Source organism: Pan troglodytes, chromosome 12, assembly GCF_028858775.2.
Source record: "Pan troglodytes isolate AG18354 chromosome 12, NHGRI_mPanTro3-v2.0_pri, whole genome shotgun sequence".
Taxonomy (NCBI): Eukaryota; Metazoa; Chordata; class Mammalia; order Primates; family Hominidae; genus Pan; species Pan troglodytes.
Window position 1 is genome coordinate 75,211,515 of NC_072410.2, and position 23,648 is coordinate 75,235,162.

The following is a 23,648-nucleotide window of genomic DNA, read 5'->3' on the forward strand; positions in this document are numbered from 1 at the left end:
GAATCCCTTGAACCTAGGAGGTTGAGGCTGCAGTGAGTCATGATCGCACCACTGCACTAACGCCTGGGCAACATGGTAAGACCCCATCTGAAAAATAAATAAAAACCAAAAGCAAACCAAAGCATCTTAATTAAGAGTCTATACTTGGCATGTCACATAACTGGCTCTTAATAGCATGACCTTTTATGACTTAATTGTGTGATAGAAAATTATTAAAGTGATCCATTACACTTTTTGAGATGGGAGTCTTGCTCTGTCGCCCAGGCTGAAGTACAGTAGCATAATTATGGCTCACCACAGCCTCGACCTCCTGGGTTCAAGTGATTCTCCTGCCTCAGCCTCCTGAGTAGCTGGGACTACAGGCATGTACCACCACAGCCGGCTAATATTTTTTGGATTTTTTTGTAGAGTTGGGGTCCCCCTATGTTGGCTAGGCTGGTCTCAAACTTCTGGGCTCAAGCAATCCTCCCAGCTCAGCCTCCCAAAGTGCTGGGATTACAGGTGTGAACCACCATGTCTGGACGCCATTACATTTTTAAATAAAAATAGCTCATAATATGTAATATCAGACCAAGAAGAAGTTTCATTTAAATTCAGGTTGACTTCTAATATAAAACCTTCAATTTAAACGTTAAAATCTAAAAACTTTACCCTGCTAGGTGCTTAATAAATATTATTTTTTAAGGAAGATCCACAGTTCAAATAAATGGTATTTACAGGGTTCTTTAAAATGAAATCTAGCCTAAGAAACATAATTCAGCAAAAGATTATTATGTCACAATTATCTGATACCAACAAGCAAAAATGTAATCTTTACAAATCAATTCCATTCATTTCAATACATAAAGTGTATTAAAATAAAACCTTTTATGTTTCCTTTTGATTTTCCATGACAATTCATAATAGCAACACAATTTATAGAATTACTCATGCACATAACCTTTTAAAAAAATATTTATCCTTAAATAACTTAGCATGCATATCCTGAGAACAAGGACATTCTCCTAATCATAACACTACCATTTCACACAAGAAATATGACACTAACACCATATTGTCTCATATTAAACTTTCTCAATTCGCCCCAATAGTGTCCTCTATAGCTATTCCCCAACTCCAACCTCTAAATTGGGATCTAATCAACTACTGTCTACTGCGTTTGGTTGCCCTGTCTCTTTAAGACCTGTTGATTTCTTTTGTGCTGCCGTGACATGGACATTTATTAAAGTTCAGGCCTTGAATGCACCACAATCTAAATTTATTTGAATTTTTACTTCTTGTTTAAAATCAGGTTAAATATTCTGGTCAAGAATACTATATAGGTGATACTGTGTCCTTCCTTCTATATCACACAAAGAAGTACACGTCATTTGTCCCACGATTGGTAATCTTAACTTTAATTACTTGGTTAAGGTAGTTCTTGAGTATATTTTTTAAAGGCACAATAAAGGTTAGTCAACATACACACCATGATCGGCAAAGCCTTCCAACTTAACGCATCACTTCCTACCTTGTGCTAAACATATATTCATTCCATTCTAAGGGCAATAACACAGTGCCAGGTTGCTGTGTTCCTTTAATTACATGAAAATGATCTCAAATGGTGCCACTAGAATGAACTCAAAATCTACAAAATGACATACAGAACTCAAAAAGGCTTGCCTCATGTGTAATTAATATTTGCTTTTCAGTGGTATTTACTTCCATAACCTAGAGCCTCATGAGCCCATAGATGACCCAAGACATTAGTATGTTGTAGGCCCTAGTGTTTCCTTTCCTTGTTACAACTATAGTAAGTTTTGTGTTTTTCTGCCATTTTTTGTTTCTATGTGCAAGAGAAATTTCCAGTTATGTGTCCTACCGTAACATATCATGCCTTATTTTATATAGGAAACCTAACGTATTAAATAGTCAGAATGTAATGGCTTGCGAAAATAACAAAACACACTTCAAATATCATGATTTTTTTTCTATTACCAAAAGCCAGGTGACATTCAGAACATTATTAGTTCTATTAAGTTTACCTGAAGAAATATTGACAATTTCTTTAACAATGGCATCCTGGGCTTCTTCATATTCTGTTTTATTTTTGGTATACTCTTCGTTTAAAGAAGTCAATTTGCTGCAAATCGAAATAACAGTTTTATTAAAAATATTAAAATGTGTACTAGAAGCAATGTGTACTACATGAAACATATCCAAAGTATCCTATGAAACATCCAAATAATGATAATTAAAATGGAAATACAAGTGGAAAACGAACAACTCCTTAGGGACAAATGTAGTTAGAATTCAATTTATTAATGTTCTTTTACACTGTTTGGAATAGCGCAATGGCACAATTCCTGCTATAACAATTATATTCCCCTGAGTAAAACTGTGATCTGTGTCCTTTCACAAAATATTTAAATGGAATCCTTATTTAAGATTGAAGCCAGCCAGGCGCGGTGGCTCACGCCTGTAACCCCAGAACTTTGGGAGGCTGAGGCGGGTGGATCACCTGAGGTCGGTGGATTGCCTGAGGTCAGAGGTTCGAGACCAGCCTGACCAACATGGAGAAACCCCATCTCTACTAAAAATACAAAAATTAGCTCGGCATGGTGGCGCGTGCCTGTAATCCCAGCTACTCAGGAGGCTGAGGCAGGAGAATCGCTTGAACCCAGGAAATGGAGGTTGTGGTGAGCCAAGAACACACCATTGCATTCCAGCCTGGGCAACAAGACTAAAACTCCGTCTCAGAGAAAGAAAAAAAAAGATTGAAGCTATTACCCCTTTTAAAACACAAACACAGGCAGGGTGCCTGTAATCCCAGCACTTTGGGAGGCCGAGGCAGGTGGATCACCTGAGGTCAGGAGTTCAAGACCAGCCTGACCAACATGGGGAAAACCCATCTCTACTAAAAATACAAAGTTAGGTGTGGGTGGCACATTCCTGTAATCCCAGCTATTCAGGAGGCTGAGGGAGGAGAATCACTTGAACCCGGGAGGCAGAGGTTGTGGTGAGTCGAGATAGCACCACTGCACTCCAGCCTGGACAACAGGAGCAAAACTCTATCAAAAAAAAAGAGAGAGAGAGACAGAAAGAAAAAAACAACAAAAAAAAACACAAACATATACACACACACACAGTATTTCTCATTACTGTAGTATAAATATCTTTCAATATCAAAAGTTTTCAAAATAAGAAAAATGGTTTTTTTTTGTTTTTTTTTGAGACGGAGTCTTGTTCTGTCACCCAGGCTAGAGTGCAGTGGCACAATCTAGGCTCACTGCAACCTCTGCCTCCCGGCTTCACACCATTCTCCTGCCTCAGCCTCCTGAGTAGCTGGGACTACAGGCACCAACCACTATGCCCGGCTAATGTTTTATATTTTTACTAGAGATGGGGTTTCACCACCGTGTTAGCCAGGATGGTCTCGATCTCCTGACCTCGTGATCCGCCGGCCTCGGCCTCCCAAAGTGCTGGGATTACAGGCGTGAGCCACGGCGCCCAGCTTGTTTTGTTTTTTTTTGAGACGTAGTCTGACTCTGTTGCCCAGGCTGGATTTCAGTGGTGTGATCTCAACTCACTGCAACCTCTGCTTCCCGGGCTCAAGTGATTCTCATGCTTCGGCCTCCACAGTAGCTAAGATTACAGGCATGTACCACCACACCCGGCTAATTTTTGTATTTTTTAGTAGAGATGGGGTTTCACCATGCTGGCCAGGCTGGTCTTGAACTCTTGACCTCAAGTGATCCACCTGCCTCGGCCTCCCAAAGTGTTGAAATTATAGGCGTAAGCCACCATGCCCGGCCAGGAAAATGTCTTGAAACTAAATCTTATTGAACAATTTGAAGAGAAAATTAAAATTAGAGGTTGGGCCGGGCACAGCATCTGTAATCCTGTAATCCCAGCACTTTGGGAGGGCAAGGCAGGTGGACTGCTTGAGCCCAGGAGTTCGAGACCAGCCTGAGCAACGTGGGGAAATCCTGTGTCTATTAAAAATACAAAGTACTGGGGAACACCTGTAGTCCCAGCTACTTAGGTGGCTGAGGTGGGATGGCTTGAGCCCAGGAGGTGGAGGTTGCAGTGGGCCAAAATTGTGCCACTGCACTCCAGCCTGAGCGACAAAGCCAAACCCTTCTCCAAAAAAAAAAAAAAAAAAAAAAAAAGGTTGAAATAAACAATACTCAAGGAAGATGAGAATAAAATAAGAAAAAAATACTCACTGGCATCAAGGAGGGAATGAAATTAAGAACAAAAAGAGGTGATGTAAAGGAGAAAGAAAGGAGAGAGAAGTAATTATCAGCAGTGGGAGAAAATCAGTTCATCAAGATGATAATTGTGGCCTTGATGGAATCACTCAATGGCACAGCAGACATGTATAGCTCAAGAACACTACAAGGGCAAGTAGCAGCACAAACAGACTACTATGAAACAGGCAAATAAAAAGAATTAAAGAAATGCATGAGGGAAAGACATTATAAAAGTGAGACCACTGTGTGAAGGGACAAGCTGCAAAATATAAAAGCAGAGGCAGGCAAGGACCAGATTCTGCAGGTCATAATCTAGTGAGTGACTTTTTCACTTTTGGCATCATGTGGCCCATTCAGTCCTATCTTTTTTCATATGTTATAACTAACCCATGAAAAACTTGAAGATGATTAGAACACTCCAAAAGTTGTATCTTATCCAAGCTAAAATATATACATTTCTTGAACCAGGAGGATTCTAGTGTGCTGGAAAAACAACACACCTAGATTTGGCAACAGAAGATCTAAGTTTAGGCACCCACCAGCACTAGCCGTCTAACTGAGGAAAAGTAAAGTCTTAGCTTCTTCACCTATAAAATAAGAAATATACATGTCTTCTTTACTGAGAATTATGAGGAACAAACTAATTACTAGGGTGTCTGAACACCTAGAATGTCTGCATATAATAGACACTCAAAGTACTTGTGAAACAGATGACAGGGGATCATATATATAAAAGCTACCTGTAAAGTTCTGGGAAAATTCAGGAGGGGAGGGAGTAGAACAGGCCATAGTTTCCAGAACAGTACAGAAGGAGAAAGGCTTTAGCCTCCCCCCACCGTAAGTCACAGAAGATTTTAAATATAATTTAAAATTTTTTAAATAATTTTTTTTACTTATCAATAATTTGTTTCAGGGACTTCCTGAGATTAGCCAGAAAACTGGCAGGAAAAAACTTTTTTGTTTCAACATGAAACATGATTAAAACAAAAAAAAACTATCATCTAGTGAATGGCCTCATATTTCCCTCAACTAATTTAAACACCCAATTGAAATACCAGAATAATTTTTTTAACTTGATAAATGATAGTAAAGTTTTCTTAGAAAAAATAAACATTTGGGTCAGGCACGGTGGCTCACACCTGTAATCTCAGCACTTTGGGAAGCTGAGGCAGGTGAATCACTTGAGGCCAGGAGCCCGAGACCAGCCTGTCCAACATGGTGAAAACCCATCTCTACTAAAAATACAAAAATGAACTAGGCGTGGTGGTGCATGCCTATAATCCTAGCTACTCAGGAAGCTGAAGCATGAGAATCGCTTGAATCCGGGAGGTGGAGGCTGCAGTGAGTCAAGACTGCGCGTCACTGCACTCCAGCCTGGGCGACACAGCAAGACTCTGTCTCGGGGGAAAAAAAAAAAGATAAGGCCGGGCGCGGTGGCTCACACCTGTAATCCCAGTACTTTGGGAGGGAGAGGCGGGCGGATCACGAGGTCAGGAGATCGAGACCACGGTGAAACCCCGTCTCTACTAAAAATACAAAAAATTAGCTGGGCGCAGTGGCGGGCGCCTGTAGTCCCAGCTACTCAGGAGGCTGAGGCAGGAGAATGGCGTGAACCCGGAAGGCGGAGCTTGCAGTGAGCCGAGATCATGCAACTGCACTCCAGCCTGGGCAACAGAGCGAGACTCCGTCTCCAAAAAAAAAAAAAGATAAAAGAAACATGTGAAAATAACTAAAGCAGAGATATGAGGGGGAACTAGCTCTAATAGATATGGTAACACAGAATAAGCGATAAAATATATTTTGTGTAGACAAAAGAATGGTGAGACGAGGTAAAAGTAGAGTCTTTAAAATAGACCCAAAGTACCACACTTCAGTCAATGGAGAACAGACGGATTATTTAACAAATGGTGTTGCGACAGCTGACTGCTATTGGGAAGAAAGCTTGACTCTTACCTGATGACTACATTAGTAAAACTTATCATAGAACATTCACATCATGTTAGAGCATTTAGGGAATTAATAAAGGGTTAAAAATATAATAACGACTTGCAAACCTGTTGGTAAATTTAACACCATTCTTCTGGATATCTACAGTACTAAAGTTTTTATTGTTACGAAGGACTTTTTCTTCCTTACAGGTTACACGAAAGTAATATCCAAACTGTGCACTGGAATCCAGTTTAATCTGTTTGCCAGGGTCCAAGCCTTGATAATCAAGAAGAAAAGAAAAAGTATTCCATAAATACCTACTGCCATTTTTCAGTGTGATTCTAAAATTATTTAAATAGTGAAAAACATAGTTATTATATGACAGCATACTCACAATTATTATCTAACCAGAAAAGATTCAAATACTACTTACTTGAAAACTACATGAATTATGGATATCTACTTATAAAATCCTTAACTCCCTTATGAATGTTAGTTTCTGACTTGAAAGCTGCTTTCTGGGTAAACCCATCCAAGGCTGCAGAGCACCAGCACTGGGCAACATATTTTCCCCAATTACTATGAGCACATGAGGATGGATTAAGGTGTAACCCCACCCTCGAGGAGTTATGCATGAGAATTCTTTTCTTAACCAAAGGTATTTCTTTGGAACTAACATAGAGTATAATTAATGTGAGCAAATACAATTTCCAAACAAAAACTTGAGACTCTGACAATGCAACTCTAGGAAAACTAGTGCACATATTTTCTGTTAAGCATAGGAAACTTCACAAACCAAATGATCTGACTGATATGTGGAAGGAAAATAAATCTCGGAACCCCAGAATCACTAAGCCGAGGGAAAAGTCAAGCTGGGAACTATGTCAGACAAACCTGCCTTCCATCTTATTTCTAAATAAGATAGCGACAAAGATTTAAGAACTACATACTTCCCTCACTACATACTTTCCCTCCACAAAGAAAGTCCTTGTGGGCCTCCAGATGTTCACTCTCAAACAATTCTGTTGAATTTCACCCTAGCAATGGAAACTGATAGCTTATCTTCACAGGTGAGGGACAGAAAGTCATCCCTCGGCTCACCTGACACAAATGCATTTCTGATTGCTTCCTCTGACCTACTGTTTATGTAAAAACGCAGATTCACTGAGCCAGACTAAGCTTGTTTATTCAGTGAAAGGCTGATCAAGGACTCAAAAAAATGCAACCTTTTGTCTCTTATCTACTTATTACCTGAAAGCCCCATGCTTCGAGTTGTCCTGCCTTTCTGGATAGAATCAATGTACATCTTACACATGTTGACTGATGTCTCATGTCTCCCTAAAATGTATAAAACCAAGCTGTACCCTAACCACCTTGCGCATGTGTCATCAGAACCTTGTGAGACTATGTCATGGATGCATCCTTAACCTTGGCAAAATAAAGTTTCTAAATTGGTTGAGACCTGTCTCGGATATTTTGGGTTCACAATCAGCTAGACCTTCTGCATCAAGAATTTGAGTTTTTATAAATACATTCTCTCTTCATAATTTCATTAACCAATATGATCTCTAGACCACAAACTAAGAGAGACAGAGAGAGAGAATCTACAAATGTACTTGCTGAAGCGTGGCCATCAAATGTTAGTAGTAGCAAACAATTAAAGACAGACCTCGCTTGACCAGTGAGAAAAGGGAAAGTAGAGACCCATCCAGAAACGAAATCGGACTGATCTGAACAAAGGAACCTCTCAAAACATTCAAAGTGAAAGAGTAGTTCCACAATGAAAGACTGCAAACAATCAGTGATCAAAGTTTCAAAACAAAGGACCATGTTCATGAGTATGTAATGTAGTTTGCTTATATATGCATTTCACTGCAGTGTTAACAACAGCAACATCACTAAACATGAAAGACAATGGTATTTATAGAATACTGTTTATTTAACACATGTAAACCTAGGCTGCCATGAGGATCACAACTTTATTTAAAATAAGGCTCAAATCCTCAAAGTGTAATGGCATTTCTGATGACACGTAGGTCTAAGAATTAAAGCAATGAATCCAACATGTTAATGCTATAGAAGAATGTGGTGAAAACCAGAGAAATTAAGTAATTTGTAAAGAGCTTCAGAAAAAGTTTCCAAGCTGCAACTAGAACTCGTGTTTCCCAATTCCCAGCCTAATGCTTCTTATACTACAGTTACAGTTTCTGCCTCAATTTGAGTGCTATTTATGTTGCTTTCAACATACTTTTTAATAAAACAAATTTACTTAATTTTAAAATGAAATTAAACTTAATTTATACTGTAAAAAACAAGTTTTTGCCATTAATTTTCTCATTAGCATTCAATAAAATAGATTAAAAAATAGGCAATAATTTAATATATACTATGATGCATTCCTCTGTTTTTTTTTTTTTTAAAGACAACGTGTCGCTCTCACTCCATCCCTCAGGCTGGATGGAATGCAGTGGTGCTATCATGGCTCACTGCAACCTCAACCTCCTAAGCTAAAGCAATCCTCTCACCTCAGCCTCCCGAGTAGCTGGGACCACAGGTGTGCATCACCACACCCAGCAAGTTTTTTTCCTTTTGATTTTTGGTAGAAATGTGGTCTATGTTGCACAGGCTAGTCTTGAACTCCTGGGCTGAAGTGATCCTCCTAAAGTATTGGGATTATAGGCATGAGTCACTGTGCCTGGCCAATGATGCATTCTCTTTTCTTATTGTGAGACAGGATCTCACCCTGTCACCCAGGCTAGAGTGCAGTAGTGCAATTATGGCTCATTGTAGCCTCAACCTCCCTGGCTCAAGTGATCCTCTCACCTCAGCCTCCTGAGTAGCTGGGACCACAGGCGCATGCCACCATGTCTGGCTAATTTTTGTATTTGTTGTAGAGACAGGGTTTCATCATGTTGCCCAGGTTAGTGTCAAACTCCTGGACTCAAGCAATCTGCCCACCTCGGTCTCTCAAACTGCTAGGATCACTATAGGCGTGAGCCACCACACCCAGTCCAATGACGCATTCTTAACAGGATTCTTCCTTCATAAAACCAATTATCAGCAGAAAAACTTCCAGCCAAGCAAGTTAACATATAGTGAAACACAGAAATCTGTAGGTACTTTTAACTTTCTAGTAAGTAAAAAATTAAGGAAACACAAAATAACTTTAACTCCAGACACATAAACTCTCTGAGCCTCAATATCCTTAGCTATGAAATGAGGAAGGTGGACTTTAATGCAAAGGCTCTTAATTAGGGATCTACTCCATGTTTGGACTCTCTACAGAACTATTTGCAAATTTTTTATATATGTAGGTATGGGCATCAGATTATCTGGAAGTTTACTACTGCTTAAATACACTGTTTTGTTCTGGATTTCTAAACTTCTTTGTACTGAGTACCTTACACATGTTTGATGAAAATCCAGGGAAAAAAACCGTGTGAACCCATAGGGAATTAATAAGCTGGTATGGAAGACAGACTTTTTCCAAAACTGACATTAATGAACTGCTTGGAAACCCCAAAGCCTAATCAATGCACTACTCCTAGAAGAATTGGGCTTGGTGATCCTCCTAGGAGTATCCTGTTACCAGTGGAGGTGACATTTAAAATAGGCCTTGTTTAAATGACATCATACAAGGGCCTGTTGGGCGATTTCTGTTTGACAGGGATGTGCAGTCATCATCTTGGGGACAGGGAACTTATAAAATAATTCTGGCATCAATATTTTGTCTGTACAGTGTATAGACAAAAGAATTATTCCAACCTCCAATGACCCATTCTTACCAAGATCTCTGGCTGCACTTATTAATGTTGACTGCATCTTCTTTTCCAAGTCATTCATTATTTCTCTTAATTCACTGAGATTAGGATCAAATGAAGGTTTTACAAGGAATTCATGGTTTTCCACCTGCAAACAGAACAAAGTGACAAAATCCTATAAATAATGGGTAAAGACAGAAATTATAAAGCAAATATTTCCTCCCACTTAAATTTTACTGTTTTCAGTTAAATAATTTGCTATCCATAAGTTATTCAGTCACAACTATTAAGGAGTTTCTATTTATAGAAATGTAAAATTCTGTTCATTAGGACTTTAGAGTTCTATACATACAAAAATGATTCATATGAAACAGTTACAGTGCTGATGATGTATATGTCCCCAATAGTATTCTATATTTTATTTATATTTTTCCTAAACATTTAAAATGTCCTCCCTAAAAATTACCAAATAACGTTCAATGTGCAAAACTTGTAATAGTTATATGTTGCCCAAACCAAGGATCTACCTTAGAATTCTCAAAAAGCTCTAAGAAACTAAAGAATTTTATTTCTTAAAAGTTCATCAAAATCTCACAATTTAAAGACATAGTCTTAAGTACTTTGTTTCACTAAATTCTTACCAGTAATAACAGCAAGAAACCACAATGAGAAATACATCTCATTTACAATAGCAAAAACATACATAAAATATTCAGAAACAAAGTCTTGATTATATAGGATCTTTATAAAGATAACTACATATTGGAAGATTTAAAAGAAGAATTTGAATGTTAAATTCAGCTGATTAAAAAACTACACAAGAATTGGACTGGCACCGTGGCTCATGCTTGTAATCCCAGCACTTTGGGAGGCCGAGGCAGGTGGATCTCTTGAGGTCAGGAGTTTGAGACCAGCTTGGCCAACATGGTGAAACCCCATCTCTACTAAAAATACAAAATTAGCCAGGCGTAGCAGTGCGCACCTGTAGTCCCAGCTATTTGGCAGGCTGAGGCAGGACAATCACTTGAACAAGGGAGGCAGAGGTTGCAATGAGCCAACATCGTGCAACTGTACTCCAGCCTAGGTGACAGACTGAGACTCGTCAAAGAAAGACAGAAAAGAGAAGAGAAGAGAGAAGAAAAGAAAGAAAAGAAAAGGAAAGAAAAGGAAAGGAAAGGAAAGGAAAGGAAAGAAAAGAAAAGAAAAGAAAAAGAAAAAGAAAAAGAAGAGAGAGAGAGGCCGGGCGCGGTGGCTCACGCCTGTAATCCACTTTGGAAGGCCGAGGCGGGCGGATCACAAGGTCAGGAGATTGAGACCATCCTGGCTAACACAATGAAACCCAGTCTCTACTAAAAATACAAAAAAAAAAAAAAAAAATTAGCCGGGAGTGGTGGTGGGCAACTGTAGTCCCAGCTACTTGGGAGGCTGAGGAAGGAGAATGGCGCGAACCCAGGAGGTGGAGCTTGCTGTGAGCAGAGATCGCACCACTGCACTCCAGCCTGGGCGACACAGCGAGACTCCGTCTCAAAAAAAAAAAAAAAAGAAAGAAAAGAAAGAAGAGGTAAACTATGAAAAGAGAAAACTAGATCTAATATTATTATTAAGCTATTTATTCCTAGAGATTGTTCAATAGGAATTCTTTTTTTGAAACAAAACAACTAAAATTTACATGAAATTGTGAAAGAACATCTAAAAAAAGAATGAAGTGTATCCTTCCTAGGCATTACAGTGAAACAGACAATTATATATAGAAGCTTAATATAACAGAGTGAGTCCGTTCTCTTGATTTAAAACATTCAATAAATGAGGTTGAGATAAATTGTTCCTAATTACTATCCACTTAGAGAGAGCACACTTTAACATACCAGAAGCAAACTATGCAAGGAATAAGGAATTAAAATCAAATTACAGAAAGCTAGCAAAAAAGAGAATATACATAAAATAACTTTCTCAATTTAAACCAACCAAAAGAAATTCAATATAATATTAAAATTTAAAATTCTGAATAAACCTAATTTTTAAAAGATGAAACATTAAAAAAAAAGCTTCACAAAATGTAAAAACATAAAGGTTAATATATTCTTTTATAAAAAGCACTTGCTTCCATGTATAAGAAAACATCAAGGTCATCAAGTGGGCATGTGTAAGCACTTACAACTCACAGATAAGAAAATAAGTAGTGAACTAATCCACAGGAAATGCTATAAGAATAAAAGACAGAAATATTTAAGCAACCTTGAGATTATTCTACAGCTTTTTTTTTTTTAAGAAAAAGAAACTAGCTACAGTAAAATTAGTACACTCATTCAGTTCTAGTGAGAATCTAACTTGGTATAACCTTTAAAAATGAAAAAAGCAGTATGCGGCAAGGCTCAGAGATACTTGTTATTCTCTTTGACATAGCAATTCTACTCCTAGAAATTCAATCTGAGGAAATAATGCAACAGAAGCAAAACAATACAGAGCTGAATAAAATCTCTGCAGACTTATCTGTTATAGCAAAACTTAAAAATAATAAAACATCATAGTATTTGCACAATGGTACATCAGTAAAATAGAATACTGTGCAGTAATTTAAACAGATAATGATGATTATCTGGAAATATGGACTAAGACTTATAATAACTCAGGAAAAAAATGCTATAATGGTGGACTGAAACTGTGCTAATGAACTTGCCTCTTCCAATGAATCTGAGAGGTGAGCCAGGCCAGGCCAAGTTCCTATCCTCACTCACCATCTTCAAGAAACCTAGTTGGTAAGTCAACAAAACTCTTGAAAATTCCTAAAAATAATCCCAAATCTGGAGAGAAGAAAACTTAATGAATATCCTTACATTTTCCTTTCTCAGATGAGGTTATACTGTTTTGAAAGGGCTGCTGAGGAGTCCCCAGTTAAACAAGGGAAAAGTGAACAACTAGCCTCTAACTTACTAAAATAAATACTCAAGGGCCACACACGAAATTGGGCGTCTTCAGCAATCCATCACATCCGCCAAACAATCCAGGATAATAAAATATATCACCCAACAAGGTATTCTTATCTAGAACTGGAGTATTCTAAAAATGTCACATCTGACTTCTACTATGTACTAGCTGAACAGTATCAGCCTACCTACAGTATACTTACCTAGGCATCAGAAACACAGTTATTGCTTCAGGCTACACAAAAGGAGACTGAAAAGAAACTAAAAAATGGGATGATGAAACCAAGAAACAAGATGAAAAGAATGAGGAAGGAAAGTTAGGCCTTAGTCAGGCACAGTGGCTCACGCCTGTAATCCTAGCACTTCGGGAGGCCAAGGTAGGTAGATCACCTGAGGTCAGGAGTTCAAGACCAGCCTGGCCAGCATGGTGAAACCCCGTCTACTAAAAATACCAAAAATTAGCCAGGTGTGATGGTGGGCACCTGTAATCCCAGCTACTCGAGAGGCTGAGGCAGGAGAATCACTTGAACCTGGGAGGTGGAGGCTGCAGTGAGTCAAGATCGCACCACTGCACTCCAGCCTGGGCAACAAGAGCAAAACTCTGTATCAAAGAAAAAAAAAAAAGAACTGTATACCTAGAAAAACCATCCTTCAAGAACAAGGGTGAAATACAGACATTTTCAAACAAATAAAACCTAACAGACCTCCAACAAAGGAACTTCTTAAAAATATACAGGAAGGATTGAATACCAAAGAAACTAGTACGCATATGGACAAATCTAAACTTAACATTGACTTGAAGAATGGAGATCTGAGAGGTAAAACTGATAGAACTAGAATACTAGACAATTATGAAGAAATGTAACCTGATTTTAGGTGTCTTAAGGTCCTAGTATTTTTTGGGATATCTGAGAAGATACTGATAGGCTTTTGACTCTGATAAGTAAAGTAAACACATTGGAAAAAAAAAAAGTGGCTACCTTCCAAACCAGTGTGGGTGATGAGATAGGATTGGGGAAGAGCAAAGGGAGAGGATAAAATGGAATTTTAGAAACCCAAGCAATATAAAAGTAAAACAGAATGGGCAAGGGGGGCCAGGTATGGTGGCTCATACCTGTAATCCCAGCACTTTGGGAGGCCAAGGCAGGAGGATAACTTGAGCCCTGGAGCTTGAGAGCAGCCTGAACAACATAGTGAGACACCATCTCTATTCTAAGTTATTTTTGTTTTTTTTTTAATGTGTAAGTGGAACCAGGAAGAAGAGGAATCACCAAATAATTAGGTAGAAATAAATCCAAAGATACTAGTAACTACAACAAACATAATAGACTAAAACTGCTACTAAAAAAATCGAATTAAATTAGCCAGGAGTGTTGGCTCATGCCTGTAATCCCAGCACTTTGGGAGGCTGAGGCAGATGGATCACCTGAGGTCAGGAGTTCGAGACCAGACTGGCCAAGATGGTGAAACCCCGCCTCTACTAAAAATACAAAAATTAACCAGGCGTGGTGGCGCACGCCTGTAATCCCAGCTCCTAGGGAGGCTAAGGCAGGAGAATCACTTAAACCCGGGAGGCGGAGGCTGCAGTAAGCTGAGATCGCACCACTGCACCCCAGCCTGGGCGACAGAGTGAGACTTAGTCTCAAAAAAAAAAAAAACCATCAAATTAAATTTAAAAGTAAATAAAATCCAGTTATTAAGCTTTATTTTGCTTAAAGTTACGGTTAAAAAACCTCATAAAAAAAGAAAAAATATATACCATATTAAAAAGTGTTTTAAAAAGTACTCTGACATAGCTCTCTTACAATGAAACAAAATGTAAGGCAAAAAAGCATTATTAAGGACAGAGTCCCTAAAGAATGATGAAGATTCAATTCACCACAAAAAAACAACAGCTCTGTGCCTAACATATTAACCAAAAATAGAACTAGATGGAGAAACCCACATCTTTCTCAGTAACCCAGCAGATCAAAAATTAGCAAGCATACATAGACAATGAAAAAACAATCCCAAAATTAGAGTACACATCCAATTTTTAAATACATGGGGAACTTTTATGAAACTGACACACACTAAGCTTGGAAATTTAAAAATATACTTCCAAATAATTAACAAACCAAAGAACAAATGATAATAGAAATAAAATACTTGGAGTTGAGTAAGAAATTATACCTCTCTAAACTCACACTTGTAATCCTACAACTTTGGGAAGCCAAGGCAGGAGGATTGCTTGAGCCCAGGAGTTCAAAGCCAGCCTGGGCAACATAGCAAAAACCCTGTCTCTGCTAAAAAATAAAAAAATTAGCCAGGTGTGGTGGCACACACCTATAATCTCAGGTACTCAGGAGGCTGAGGTGGGAGGATCACTGGAGCCCAGGAATTCAAGGCCTGCAGTGAGCTATGATCAAACCACTGCACTCCAGCCTGGACAACAGAGCAGGATCCTGTCAATCAATCAATAAATTAATAATTAATGTGGTATGTCCATATAAGGGAATACTTTTCAGCTATACGAGGAGATATGGTCTGGATATGTGCCCCCATCCAAGTATCATGTTGAATTGGAACTGGAATCCCCAGTGCTGGAGGTGGAGCCTGGTGAGAGGTGACTGGATCGTGAGGGTGGTTTCCCCTGGGTGCTGTTCTCATTATAGTGACTGACTTGTCCTGAGATCTAGTTGTTTAAAAGTGTGGAGCACCTCCCCCTTCTCTCTCTTGCTCCTGCTCCACCATGTAAGACGCCGCACTTCCCCTTCTGCCATGATTTTAAATTCCCTGAGGCCTCCCCAGAAGCTGAGCAGGTGCCATCATCATGCTTCCTGTACGGCCTGCAGAACCATGAGCCAATTAAACCTCTTTTCTTTATAAATTATTCAGTCTCAGCTATTTCTTTATAGCAGTACAAGAATGGACCAATACACAAGGAAATGAAGTACTGACACATGCTACAACGTGGATGAGCCTCTAAAACATTATACTAAGTGAAAGAGGTCAATCATAAAAGGTCACATGATTCCATTTATATAAAATGTCCAGAACTGACAAGTCCACAGAGACAAAAAGTACATTAGTGGTTGCCGGTGTCTGGGGAAACAGGAGAGACCGCTAATAGATACGAGGTTTTCTTTTGGTTGTGATGAAATATTTTCAAACTAGATGGTGGTGGTCATTTCACAACACTGTGAATATACTAAATGCTAGTGAATACTACACTTTAAAATTGTGGCTTTTTGAGTGGAGGGATTAACCTATGCGGTCAACTATACATGCCTAGTCTCCCCCCAGTAAAAGGTAGCCATAGAAATTTTCAAGACCTGTCCTCAAAACCCTCAATAATGCCTAGAGTTGAGAACAGACTTAATGTTAACAGTGGTTATTTCTGAGTAGTAGATGCAGGGGATATTTTTAACTTTCTTCTTATAATATATGAAGGGTCTTCAAAAAGTTCATGGAAAATGTGTTGTGAAAAAACTATGCATGGATTCAAAAGTTTTTGGCACCAAAATAAACTTTACTAATTTGCTATAACATGTCTGAATAGGATCTAGTCAGAGACACTACGAAGGCTAAGACATCAGTTTAAAAAGAGCCCCTATCAGAGCAGTATGAGTTCTGCTAAAATTGAAGTAAGACCAAACAGCAAATTTATAGTGAAGTCTGCATGGAAGAATAATGAAATAACTGATGCTTTATGAAAATTTTATGGGGTCAATGCTCCTAGGAAATCAGCAGTTTACAAACGGATAACTTGTTCTAACAAGGGATGAGACCATGTCGAAGATGAAGCCCACAGCGGCAGACCATCCACATCAATTTTTCAGGAAAAATTAATTTTATTCATACCCTAATTGAAGAGAACTAATGACTAACAGCAGAAACAATAGCCAACACTACAGGCATCTCAACAATTGGTCCAGTTTACACAATTCTGACTGAAAAATTAAAGCTGAACAAACTTTTCACTTGATGGGTGACAAAACTGTTGCACCCAGATTAACTGCAGACAGGAGCAGAGCTTTCCATAGAAATTTAAACAAGGGATCAAGATCCTGAAGCATTTCTTCAAAGAACTGTAACAGGAGCCGAAACATGGCTTTACCAATGCCATCCTGAAGACAAAGCACTATCAAAGCAATGGCTACCAAAAATGGAAGTGGTCCAGTCGAAGCAAAAGTGGACCAGTCAAGGGCAAAGGTCATGGCAACAGTTTTTTGGGATGTTCAGGCATTTTGCTTGCTGATGTTCTGGGGGGATAAAGAACATAGGCTCTCCTTATTATTAGAGTGTTTTGAGAAAGTTATCCCAAGTTTTTACAGAAAAATGCCAGGGAAAGCATCATCAAAGTCCTTTTCCACCATGACAACGTTCCTGCACACTCTTCTCATCAAACAAGGCCAATTTTGTAAGTGTCTATGGGAAGTCGTTAAGCATCCACCTTGATTTGGCTTCTTCTGACTTCTTTTTGTTCCTAATCTTACAAGATCTTTAAAGAGCACCTATTTTTCTTTAGTTAGTAATGTAAAGAGACTGCACTGACATGGTAAAATTTCTAGTACCCTCAGTTCTTTACAGATGAACTAAACAGCAGAGATCATCATTTATAAAAGTGTCTTGAACTTGAGGAGCTTATGTTGGGAAACAAATTTAAAATGTATTTTTAAATTTTATCTTTTGATTCCATTTTTCTACAAACTTTTTGAAGTCCTCACGTACATTTACCTGTTTTACAACAAGGCTCTGTTGTTTCTAAAAAGGATTTCTATAGCTCATCATCACTGGCCATCAGAGAAATGTAAATCAAAACCACAATGAGATACCATCTCACACCAGTTAGAATGGCGATCATTAAAAAGTCAGGAAACGACAGGTGCTGGAGAGGATGTGGAGAAATAGGAACACTTTTACACTGTTGGTGGGACTGTAAACTAGTTCAACCATTGTGGAAGACTGTGGCGATTCCTCAGGGATCTAGAACTAGAAATACCATTGGACCCAGCCATCCCATTACTGGGTATATACCCAAAGGATTATAAATCATGCTGCTATAAACGCTCATGCACACATGTGTTTATTGCGGCACTGTTCACAACAGCAAAGACTTGGAATCAATCCAAATGTCCAACAATGACAGACTAGATTAAGAATATGTGGCACATATACACCATGGAATACTATGCAGCCATAAAAAATGATGAGTTCATGTCCTTTGTAGGGACATGGATGAAGCTGGAATCCATCATTCTCAGCAAACTATCGCAAGGACAAAAAACCAAACACCGCATGTTCTCAGTCATAGGTGGGAATTGAACAATGAGGACACTTGGACACAGGAAGGGGAACATCACACTCTGGGGACTGTTGTAGGGTGGGGGGAGGGGGAGGGATAGCATCAGGAGATATACCTAATGTAAATGACGAGTTAATGGGTGCAACACACCAACATGGCACATGTATACATATGTAACAAACCTGCACATTGTGCACATGTACCCTAGAACTTAAAGTATAATAAAAAACAAAAAAAACAAAAAGGATTACTATAAACAAAGATGTCAACATGTTGAGAGGGTTAATTCTAAGTGGAGAGAATATGAATACCCCCCTTGTTATACTTTTTCATTTCTAATAATAAAAATTATAAAGCATTTACATATACTATTTTTATAACTCATATATACTCATACAATAATGATACAGTTGTATCAGGATCATGCAACTGTGGCTTCTTTAAAACTATTTCATTTTTTTTGGTCAGCATTTTCTTTTTTTTTTTTTTTTTTTTTGAGATGGAGTCTTGCTCTGTTGCCCAGGCTGGAGTGCAGTAGCGCAATCTTGGCTCACTGCAAGCTCCGCCTCCCAGGTTCATGCCATGCTCCTGCCTCAGCCTCCTGAGTAGCTGGGACTACAGGGACCTGCCACCATGCCTGGCTAATTGTTTTGTATTTTTAGTAAAGACGGGGTTTCACCGTGTTAGCCAGGATGGTCTTGATCTCCTGAGCTCGTGATCCGCCCGCCTCGGCCTCCCAAAGTGCTGACATTACAGGTGTGAGCTACTACACTCGGCCTCTGTCAGCATTTTCAATAAAAAGTTGTTTAAAGTTACTACTTTTCCAATAATAAATGAAATAACAATATGCATCTGAAAACTAGTATCAAAAGATGGCCAAAATGCAGTATAGAAATGTTTACATTTAAGACATATCATTTAAAGTCCCAAGCTAAATAAAATTATTTACTTTCTTGCGAAAAACTGTCTTTTTTTAATCCTGTCTTGGGGTGGTTTTGATCCACATTTACTTCAAAAATAGAAAATACTTCTAAAAGACTTATGTAAAGCAGCCACAAAAACACTGGAAGCACGATACACAAAGCTAAGCTTAGGAGGGGAAAAATTAACCAAACCACTCATGTAAATACTGTTCCCTTCATCACATGAATTAAATGCACACCTAGAAAACAGTGAAGCTTTCAGAAATTATACAGAAACAACTGATATTCCCTAGAGATTTCCTCAAAGTGGTTCTGAATCATGTAATTTAAATCCCTAAATCCATTAAAAATATCTACATTGACAGTGGACAGTTGAATTCACCTTATAACCTCAGACAAGTTTAAAAGTTTGTAACTGAAGAAAAAGAAGATACTATATGAGGTCAACCCCCTAGGGAATCTAGAACAGATCTTTAACAGGGAATCTGATTTATTTAAAAGACAGTATTATATTATAAAACATAGAAGCCTATGGTTACAGATGGTATCTTAGTAGACACTGCTGATGATTTACACAACAGTTATTCCCTTCCTCCCCTTTCCTAGGAGTGCTCAGACTTTGTGTATCTCTTCCTACAGGGAAGCTGACTCCATACCCAACCATGGTTACCTCGGGCCAATCATCCCATTCTATGTCCCTGGTCACAATCACTGTTTAAATGGTCCCATCACTACAAACTGCAGGACTCTTGCTTGGAATGTTGCCCCAACTGCTAACTGGTCCTAGGGCCAAAAAGGGAACCATCCTTGGTTGAAATTAAAATTACAAAAGGTAGAAGAGATCTACAGGATCAAGCAACTCTAAATAAAGCCTACCTTCTCTCCATACTTTTAACTACATAACCTAGATTATGTTGAGTTTTCAGTTACCTGCATAACAAGTCCTGATATAAATAACCTCAAATAGTCTACTCAGAGAAAAAAAATGCACAACTCACATCTTACTGGCACAGTACTTAACTGTGTCGTAAGTGTGTGTGTGTGTGTGTGTGTGTGTGTGTGCTGAAATCATTTGAGAACAGGCTTTTTTGTGAACTCCCTTATCTGCTTAAAAGAAGAGCCTCTCGAAAGAGCCCAATTGTTATAAATCTCCTAGCAGTTTCCAGCAACCAGAAGACTGACTCTCATAACCAGAAGAGAAGTAACCACCTAAATAGATATTGTCACAAAACCTTCATATTTCTCATCTATTCTCTTAAGGGTTCATTTATCTTTCCTAAAAGTCATGTTTTCCCTTAAGTGCCCTTCATCTCCCTTTACTTCCTCTATTATGATGGTATATAAAGTCCAAATTCTTACAGCCTTTTCTCTCACTAATCTGTCTTTTATTAATTTAATTTGCCCCCAACTACTTAACATAAGGCAGAGAAAAAGCTTTTCTTCCCTGACATCATCAACTACTAAATTTTCTACTTTAAGAAACAGGCATGTAGGCTGGGCGCAGTGGCTTACGCCTGTAATCCCAGCACTTTGGGAGGCCGAGGCGGGCAGATCATGAGGTGAGGAGATTGAGATCACCCTGGCCAACATGGTGAAACCCCGTCTCTACTGAAAATACAAAAAATTAGCTGGGCATGGTGGCAGGCGCCTGTAGTCCCAGCTACTCAGGAGGCTGAGGCAGAAGAATGGCATGAACCCAGGGGGCGGAGCTTGCAGTGAGGTGAGATCGCGCCACTGCACTCCAGCCTGGGCGACAGAGCGAGACGCCGTCTAAAAAAAAAACAAAGAAAAAGAAAGAAACGGGCATGTCATAGGGACAACAATGAAATGAGAACAAATGACCTCTTCTAGTCTACATCCACCTAACTGCACTGCTTACCTTCCTCAAATCCAGGCTCTTCCCAGGCATTTATAATAAAATCCTTTAATCCCACAGCATCATTAAAGAAGTAACACTGACCACTATTTTACAGTCAGAGTACATCTAGTATAACAGGTATGTTTCAAATATTGCTGATCAAAGTAAAAAATCTTTAACCCACAATACAGAGTTAGTATAATGGAATTGGGGGAAGCATACCAGGATGTTAACATTGTTTACCTGGAGAGAAAGAAGGAAAAATATCAAGGATTGTCACTGAAGAGGATCAGAATGTCACCCCAAATCATGCCACTTTAGCATAAGTATTCTTTTGAGAGGAAGATAATGAAGAAACAGTATACGTAGGAACTCTCTGCTCGCCCCCTTTCTGCATGAAGGCAGAATATAAATTTCCCTTTGTGAAGGTGTTCTCTCCCACCCCTCTTCTAGCAGGAAGAGGAGAATTACTCTTGATCACCATAGACTCTTAAATCACTGGAGATGGCACCTTGTTTTGGGTATGCATAACAAGCCTTACTAAAACAATCCTTACGTGCCATTAGTTTGCCCCAAATAATTACCTTCCCACAATTTACCACCCCTCGAAGCTCAAATCTCTTTTCTTCAATCTTGCTGCCTCTCCACAATTTATTATCTGATATGTTTTGGCTGTGTCCCCACCCAAACCTCATCTTGAGTTGTAGCTCCCATAATCCCCATGTGTCATGAGAGGGACCCGGTGGGAGGTAACTGAATCACGGGGGCAGGTTTTTCCCATGCCGTTCTCGTGATGGTGAATAAGTCTCTCGAGATCTGATGGTTTTATAAAGGGCAGTTCCCCTGCACACACTCTCTTGCCTGACACCATGTAATATGTGCCTTTGCTCCTCCTTTACCTTCTGCCATGATTGTAAGGCCTCCCCAGCCATGTGCATGTGAGTCAATTAAACCTCTTTTTCTTTATAAATTACCCAGTTTTGGGTATGTATTTATTAGCAGCATAAGAACAGACTAATACATTATCCTTTATTAAAATGGCATATGAACTCTCTGGTCTGTTTCTTTAGGTCTTCACTTCTTTTCTATGAAGCTCTCATGTGTACTTGAAATAAAACTTTTCTCCTGTAAATCTTGTCGTGTGTCAGTTGAATTCCCAAGCTCCTCCAATGAACCTAAGAGGCTGGAGGAAATATGTTTTCCCATCTCTACCACACCTTCCCCACTATACTTCTTTGTATCATTTTGTTCACTTGTTATAATACTATATATTACATTTAAAAGTAGAAAAGCTTCAAAGAAAAATACATTTTTTTTTTTTTTGGAGACAGAGTCTTACTCTGTTGCCCAGGCTGGAGTTCAGTGGGTGATCTCAGCTCACTGCAACCTCTGCCTCCCGGGTTCAAGCGATTCTACTGTCCCAGCCTCCCAAGTAGCTGGGACTACAGGCATGCACCACCATGCCTGGTTAATTTTTTTATTTTTTATTTGTTTATTTTTTTGAGACAGAGTCTCGCACTCTCGCCCAGGTTGGAGCGCAGCAGCGCCATCTCGGCTCACTGCAAGCTCCGCCTCCTGGGTTCAAGCCATTCTCCTGCCTCAGCCTTCCGAGTAGCTGGGACTATAGGCGCCTGCCACCATGCCCGGCTAATTTTTTGTATTTTTAGTAGAGATGGGGTTTCACCGTGTTAGCCAGGATGGTCTCGATCTCCTGAACTTGTGATCTGCCTGCCTCGGCCTCCCAAAGTGCTGGGATTACAGGTGTGAGCCACCGTACCCAGCCTAATTTTTGTATTTTTAGTAGAAATGGGGTGTCGCCCTGTTGGCCAGGCTGGTGTTGAACTCCTGACCTCACAAGATCTGCCCACCTCAGCCTCCCAAAATGCTGGAATTACAGGTGTGAGCCACTGTGCCCCGCCTAAAAAAAATCCTTAAAAAATTATTTATATCCTGATTTTTAAATGTCGTTTTGAAAAACTACCCACAAGCACTCTAAATAAAAACTACAAACAGGAAGTCATCAATTCATTAATGGGACATCATCATTTGTTAGGGAACGTTAGGCTTATTTGCTGTCAAGCAGAGACTTTAAAAAAATAAAATAAAAAAGGCATAATGTAAATTTAAAATATCCAAGATTTGATCATCCTGTTGCCGACTGTAATTATTACAGCAGTAGATAACATTATCAACGAGTAGAAGCTACAAAGAATAAAATAATTAACTGCAGAAAGACAGCTTTTACAGTCCAAAAGTAGGGAAGGAGAGGTAGTGGGGAGGTGGGAGAGAGGACAGGGCCTCTGCATCTGCTGGGCAGAAATGTGATGGCCCAGACAAAAAGAGCTACAAGAGGATCTTTAATAGATGTGTACACTTAATAGAAGAATAGAAAGTGGTTCAAATTTTAACAACCTCTTAAATATTCTCAATTATACAAACCAATTTTGGGGCAGATATTGCCCAGTGACTGCCTAAGTGTGCAGCATTTCAGGGAGGATAGAAATTGGTAGGAAGGGCCAGGCATGGTGGGTGGCTCACACCTATAATCCGAGCACTTTGGGAGGCCGAGGCCAATGGATCACAAAAATTAGCTGGGTGTGGTGCAGTGTGCCTATAATCCCAGCTACTCAGGAGGCTGAGGCAGGAGAATCGCTTGAACCCAGGAAGCAGGGGTTGCAGTGAGCCAAGATCATGCCACTGCACCCTAGCCTCAGTGACAAGAGCGAGAATC

General features: G+C 39.3%; 1 protein-coding gene across 2 annotated transcripts in view; it reads right to left on the reverse strand.

The window, feature by feature from the left end:
- The window catches only part of MSH2 (mutS homolog 2), a 130,239-nt gene that overhangs the window by 62,121 nt on the left and 44,470 nt on the right, over positions 1-23,648 (reverse strand). For both annotated transcript variants that reach the window (XM_054677834.2, XM_016948497.4), the window contains exons 9-11: positions 9,950-10,073; positions 6,290-6,440; positions 2,025-2,122 (exon numbers count right to left, since the gene is read on the reverse strand). In XM_054677834.2, coding sequence (XP_054533809.1) covers positions 2,025-2,122; positions 6,290-6,440; positions 9,950-10,073 — 373 coding nt within the window. The remainder of the gene's footprint in view (positions 1-2,024; positions 2,123-6,289; positions 6,441-9,949; positions 10,074-23,648) is intronic.